Source organism: Gastrolobium bilobum, unplaced genomic scaffold (assembly GCF_033153095.1).
Source record: "Gastrolobium bilobum isolate Gb01-03AN ecotype WA unplaced genomic scaffold, APGP_CSIRO_Gbil_v1 utg500, whole genome shotgun sequence".
NCBI classification, from domain to species: domain Eukaryota; kingdom Viridiplantae; phylum Streptophyta; class Magnoliopsida; order Fabales; family Fabaceae; genus Gastrolobium; species Gastrolobium bilobum.
In genome coordinates this window covers 615682-622557 of record NW_026896335.1, presented here as the reverse complement: position 1 = coordinate 622557, position 6876 = coordinate 615682, and the positions used below count along the sequence as shown (strand labels likewise).

At 33.9% G+C, this 6876-nt stretch overlaps 1 protein-coding gene across 1 annotated transcript; it reads left to right on the top strand.

The window, feature by feature from the left end:
- Positions 1-1135: 1135 nt before the first annotated feature.
- LOC133299082 (DNA polymerase kappa) lies at positions 1136-6572 on the top strand. The gene is made up of 14 exons (XM_061498505.1): positions 1136-1268; positions 1548-1720; positions 2092-2265; positions 2420-2543; positions 2630-2730; positions 2816-2902; positions 3741-3836; positions 3992-4112; positions 4444-4572; positions 4805-4896; positions 5175-5286; positions 5448-5728; positions 5935-6254; positions 6360-6572. The coding sequence occupies exons 1-14, from the start codon at positions 1178-1180 to the stop codon at positions 6466-6468; spliced, it is 2010 nt and encodes a 669-aa protein (XP_061354489.1). The 5' UTR covers positions 1136-1177; the 3' UTR covers positions 6469-6572.
- The last annotated feature ends 304 nt before the right edge of the window (positions 6573-6876 follow it).

The following is a 6876-nucleotide window of genomic DNA, read 5'->3' as shown; positions in this document are numbered from 1 at the left end:
GCATTTAGGGTTTAAAAAATATTTCAAGTTATTTATTCTGAAATTAATTTATAAATTATCTTAATTAATTAATTTATTTTAAAAATATATTTGAAATTAAAAAAATATTATTTAAGATAAATTAAATATGTATTATCAAAATAAGATATTTACTTTCTTTAGATAATTTTATAACAATATCGGGTAAAAAGTAGATAAAATAAAATAATATTTGATTTGAATTAATTTTTTTGATAAAAGTAAGTGAATTTTTTCTTTTATTTTATTTTGTAAACCCTAAATGCATTAGGTGAAGATATAAAATAAAAAAGAGGGAAAGTTTATTTTAAATTTTTATTTTTTAAATTTTTTATTTTTGTAACCACAAGGGATCTAAGTGAAATTTTTTCTAACTACAAGGTATCTAAGTGAAAATTTAAAATCACGAAAAATTAAATAATAAATTATTTAAGCACAACAGATCTAAACGATATGTTTAAAACTATAACAAGGCGTTTGGTACACGACTTTTATATTAAAACTCGGGAAAGCACAAATGGGGAACAAAGAGTGTTGCGTTTGGCAGCTCAAATATCAAAACTTTTCAGGCAAAATATGTTTCTGGGAAAATGGATCTGTGTGTTAACTCTCGCACTGTTTGTCAAAATATAGATCCAAAGAATTGGTGGAATTATTCAGTGTTCGGGGAAGCAAAATTTATAGCGCGAAAATGTTTACTAAATTGACCTTCACAATGTATACGATCTGTAAATTTTCAGTAATGTTGGGGTTATTTTTGTAAAATATCCAAACATTTTCACAAATATATTACAACTACCTAAACACACACTCAGTAAATTTATTCATAATTTCTCGGGTAAATCTGATCCTACCAAACAGTTTTTTAATAACTTTTCAGTAAAATATATTTTTCACTATATTTCAGTAATAATCATTTCCTGGATTAAATTTTTTTAATAAATCTCGAAATCACGACGGTAAAATGAAATTTTTCCTATTTTTTCAGTGTATTATAGTTAAAATGGTATGTATTTTTTTTTTTAATATTGTATTTTTGTTGAGGAGAATTTTCTTGGGCTTTATTGGGAAGGTAAAGAAGGACCCAAAGGCCCAAATTTTGGCATGTAATGGTGTTTCGGAGCGGAGCGGAGCAGAGCATCGTGGAGCGCGGAGGGCGATGGATGGAACCGAAACCGAAACCGAAACCAAAACCAATGGTGATCGTCCATGGCAGTCCTACCACACTGTTTACACAACCGCCAAAGCAGGTCACTATTATAATATACAATTAATATATGCCTACACAGCACAGGCACAGGCACAGGCACAGGCACAGGAACACTCTTTTTCTTTTTTTGGGGTTTAATTGAGATATATTCTTTCTATTATGTTTTTGTGAGATTACTATTACTAGCTCCGGAAATGATGTTTGAAAGACGAGTTCAATCTTCATGCACTACTAAAAATTAATTCAGTGATGTTTGATATTTACTGGTAATGTTTGTTCTCTTATAAGTGATGGAATAATGGTTGATTTCATTGTTAAGGAATGGATGGGGTTGACAAGGAGAAAGTACAAAGGATAGTGTATGAAATGAGCAAAGGATCCAAATATTTTCAGAATGAGGAACGGAAGGAGGCTTTTATTAAGCAGAAAATTGACAACATGCAAATTCAGTGTGCAAAGCTTACACAGGCAGACTTATCCCATTTTCAGAAGGTAATTTTCTCAACTCAATATAATCATCAAACACTGGTGGTACATATGTTTTAGGCTTGTCTTACTAGCAAATTTATAGTTTTATTATACTTCCTTGTTTTGTTTAATAAAAATGTTGATGTATTTGTTTATCAACTAACTGAGTCTATGTTATTAATAATGCAATACTAGTGGTGAGGTTACTGAATTTGAATGCCTTTCTTTCTTCATGTTTACGTATTACTCATCTTTTTACCTGCTAATATCTTCAACCACATGGATCTTTTGATTCTAAATATAGGTTGCTTAACTTGTTACTATCGAGTATTTTTCTGCTTTGAAGTTTTAAAATCATATGCATTAATTTAATGTCTTAGTTTTTCCAATGGCAGGTGGCTGATAGAAGAATTCTTGAGCTAGAAGCTTCGCGTGACCTCTCACGGTTTTGGTTGCATGTAGATATGGATGCTTTCTATGCAGCAGTTGAGACTTTAAGTAACCCTACATTAAAGGGCAAGCCAATGGCTGTTGGTAGCATGTCTATGATATCCACTGCCAATTATGAGGTTTATTATGTTAACACATTATAAGCTTGACTTGACATTGTTTTTGAGCATTCTAGAATCTGAATTGATCTGATGGATGTTTCAAAAATTAATCTGCGCAAACTCTACTGCATCATGGAATTCCTGTTCTAATCCTGATTTGGTCTTTATACAGGCCCGTAAATTTGGGGTTCGTTCTGCCATGCCTGGGTTCATTGCACGTAAATTATGTCCAGAATTAGTCTTTGTCCCAGTAGATTTCAAGAAGTATACTTATTACAGTGATTTGACCAGAAAAGGTATTCTCCTTTGTATGATTGGTTTTGGATTGCAGCTTTTCCTTTTAATTACTGACGGTAGCTTAATATGCACTTATTATTGCTAGTTTTTCGGAGGTATGATCCCAATTTCATGGCTGCTAGCCTGGATGAAGCATACCTTGATATAACTGAAGTTTGCAAAGAAAGGAATGTCAAAAGTGAAGAAGTAAGTTGGCATGTCAGATTAAATGAGCAATAGAAGGACTTTAGCTGTATTAAACGTCTTCTTTTTGTAAATTTGGAATTTGTAGATTGCCCAAGAACTCAGAGCCAGTGTTCATGAAGAGACTGGTCTCACATGTAGTGCTGGAGTGGCACCAAATCACTTGCTGGCCAAGGTTCTACATGTTATTTTTCATAGCTATGTTATCTGCCCATTTGTTCAAGTTGAGCTTTAAAGCACCTTATTATTCTTGTTACATTCAAGTACACTAACCCTTTTGCATGCAATTCTGTACTTGTCACTTGTCAGCTGCTGTTTTCTTTTTCTTTTTTAAATGAAATGCATTGAAGGAGGAACTGCACTTTCACATTAATTAGGAAGGCATAATTTTCATGTTTTTTCATTTTCCATTTTTTCCATTCTTTCATGAAGTTGTGATAATTGTGTATCTCCTCAATTGTCTCATAACTTGTCCTGATAATGGCAGTTATCTTTTAGGGAAATACATCGGTAATGTTGCATGATATCAAAATATTTTCCTGTAGAGACAACAATTGGGAGAGAGAAACAATTCTAAAGAGAGAGAAACAAATATTAATGGGTCCCATGTCAAGTGTTGTCTCTGTAGGAAATGTTTTTTGCTTTCCTGTAACATTATGAATGTATTACCCTATCTTTTATTAAGTTTTTGATTGGCATTTTGCCTGTATAGTCCCACTCACCATCAGTTACCCAATTTTTTAAATTTTATAAAAAAAAAATTAGGTGACACCAAAAGCGGTGTTAGCTTTATGTAAAACCATGTAAATTTATACATCTGCTTTCTTTGTTTCATTGTTTTCCATGACCAATGGTCTCTACTTTTAATATTGTGAACTAGAGGCATCAATAATACTTCTTTCTAGCTCTTCTTGCTTTGTAGAAACTAAAAAGTAGTGGAGAAAGTGATTGTTTGATCTTCTGAAGAAATTTCATGCTCTTACTTAAAATATTGGCATTTTACTCTCATATAGGTTTGTTCAGACATAAACAAGCCAAATGGACAGTATGTTTTGCCAAATGACCGCATGGCTGTGATGACCTTCATATCTTCCCTTCCTATCAGAAAGGTATGCTTGAGTTTATTGTTTACTGATTTCATCAAGTAATCGGGTTTTTTTGGTTCCAAATTATTGGTTTTGTGCCTAGTTGTGGGCAGTACTGTTATATCTGCATCTTTTAAAGAGGTGCCTTTCTGATTAATAATGATGAATAATATTGTCAGATTGGGGGCATTGGTAAGGTCACTGAACATATTTTGAAGGAAATTTTGGGAATTAACACATGTGAGCAGATGCTGGAGAAGGGTAGCCACCTGTGTGCTCTTTTCTCTCAGTCAACAGCAGGTTAGCTATCTGTTCAGGTGTGGCTGTTTTCTTGATTAACATGCAAAACCAGTATGCAAGTTGTATTTACTGTTCCACAGAGATTTACCTACATTTACATGGAAGTTAGATTGAAATTCATACAAGTTTTTTTTTTTAATATTTTTTTATCATTCTAATGTCTATTTTGAAAATTCTCTCTTCTTTCTGCAACTATTATTTGGCAAGCTTGTAAATTTAGCCTCTATCCTATGGTTTTTGAACCGTAATTCATGTATGCTAATCATGTTTCATTCAAAGTTGATTCCATGAATCCTTTATTAACATGAGACTTTATGTCGATTTGCTGCAGATTTTTTTTACTCTGTCGGTTTAGGTCTTGGGAAGACACATAATCCCCAAGTAAGATTTCGGAAAAGTATTAGTAGTGAAAGAACATTTTCTGCCACCGAGGATGAAGTGCTGTTGTATAAAAGATTGGGTATCTGTCTTGTCTATTATTGTTTTATTTTCAGGGAGTTTTCTTGGATTTCAAATTTTCAATGTTGTCATCATAATAAATATGCATGGTTTTTCAAAAAAATTAGCTAATGACTACGACATGCTGAGTTTCTGAATTGGATAAGCCCTTTTTTTTTGGGTAAGTGAATTAGAATAACACTTTAATTACATTGATTCATCAACATATGAGCCATTCAAGCTAATGTTTGCAGCGGAGCTTGCTGAAATGCTATCCACTGACATGCATAAAGAGGGTCTGTGTGGGCGAACATTGACTCTTAAACTGAAAACTGCTTCTTTTGAGGTACTACTAATGTCTCGACTTTGTTTTCTCTTAATATTTTCCTATCTGTTATCAAGAACACTTCTATAGCTTGGTTTGTCACCTCCGTAGATAAAGCTTGATTGAAAAATACTAGTCTCTTGCTGAAGAGAAATGTCCTTAACCTCAAGGATATTATGATTTGTTGATATTTTTTTGATTTTAGTATGAAGTCCCTTTGGTGATATGTTATTATCACCTTGCATTTTACTATCATACTGTACTTCTCTTCCAAGTGCCAATAAATGCACAATCTACAGGTTCGGACTAGAGCTGCGACTTTACAAAAGTACATCAGCTCGAGCGAGGATATATTGAAGCATGCTTCAAAGCTGCTAAAAGCTGAACTTCCTATTTCAGTAAGATTGATAGGTATGTGTTTCTGTTAGGTTTATTATTGTTGACAATTACTAAGATGGTGCTCAAGGCCATGATAAGAAGGCGCTTACTGTTTACAGATTTAGACAATGAGAAAGTTCAAATTTTTGTCTTATCTGTGTCAGAGCATAACAAAGATTTTCTTCTCCTCTCAGGCCTGAGAGTATCACAGTTTAATGGAGACAAGTGTGGTGTTACATCTGATCCTACCCAGAAGACCATTACCAACTTCATTACTTCAGGAGATGCCAATAGGACTTGTAGTTCTTTTCCAGATGTTACAGATCATGACTTTGTCAGTGATACAGAAACTGATCTTTCCATTGACAGCCGGCAGACATGTCAGCATGATTCCAGAGATCCTTTAGATGGTATTCATTCATTAGATGTAGATTACCAAGGCTGCACTGTCCGGAAAAATGATAGTGCAGAGGAGGTACATATATTTACCTCTCTATCTCTCTCTCTCTCTCTCTCTCTCTCTCGCTCTCTTCCTCTCCCCACCGCCACCCCAACCCCCTATTTTGCTAAGTAGCTAACATATTCATCAATTCCAGAAATCGATTAATTGATTTGGCTGATTGAGGAGCTTGCTCATGTTTTTCTGCAATGGCTATTTATGCTTTCTTCTATATTTCCCAGGTGCAAACGTCTGGCAATAATACTACAAGTTCTAACTACAGTGGATTTACAGAAATCCTGGGGTCAACTTCTTCGTTCCAGGGGCAGTTTGAGGGAATTAATGTGAGTAATGGGTCTAATCTCTTGGAGGATGAGAGACTCAATTCTTCTTGTCAGGAAAAGACGATGTTGTGGTTGAATGGCTACAGGTGCTCACTTTGTGGAATAGAAATGCCGCCAAGTTTTATTGAGGAAAGATCAGAGCATTCTGATTTTCATCTTGCTGAAAAGCTTCAAAAGCAAGAATCTAGGATTCACCAAACATCTGTTCCGAGTCAAAGGTAATTTTTAAATTGCAACAAATTAGTAGATATGAATTAGACAGTGTGCGTCTTCACATTTTTGCTCAAGGCATTTTTTGATGTGTTTAATCTTTGTTCTTTCAGTCGGGATCAGATGGATCGAATCACTAGACAAAGCAAATCCAAGAAGCAAAAGGTGTCGCAGAAAGAAGGCGGGTATAAACCCATTGATTATTTTTTCGCTAAAGAGTAATCAAAGTTTTCAAGTTATGATAATGTTGTGCATGCAGTTCTGTACCGCAAAACTCAACATCTGGAAATTTTTGTATAATATGTATGTTATTTTTCCTTGTAACATGTGTAAATTCTATTTGTAACTTACTTTGTAATATGAACCTTGATGATGAATAAAATAGTCCTATTCACGTGACGCATTTTCCGGAGAATGTTGTTACCCGTTCACAATCTGCTTTAAGCTATGCATATTTCAAGTTGAATTGATGAGGCTCGTTACTAATGCGGTTTTCCTAAAAAACGGGCGCTCTCAAACGATGCCTCTGGCTCTGATGAATAGATTAAAGCTATAATTATAATATAGATTATAGACTGTAGAACTCCAAACACTTGAATTGATTTTTTTATATATAAATTATACAAATAT

What these genes read in the sequence shown, in the direction of transcription:
- LOC133299082 (XM_061498505.1), top strand. Translation starts at nt 1,178, where the DNA reads ATGGATGGAACCGAAACCGAAACCGAAACCAAAACCAATGGTGATCGT. An exon ending in TTACACAACCGCCAAAGCAG is followed by an intron (nt 1,269 to 1,547) that starts GTCACTATTATA and finishes TTCATTGTTAAG; the next exon opens with GAATGGATGGGGTTGACAAG. An exon ending in TTTCTCTCAGTCAACAGCAG is followed by an intron (nt 4,113 to 4,443) that starts GTTAGCTATCTG and finishes GATTTGCTGCAG; the next exon opens with ATTTTTTTTACTCTGTCGGT.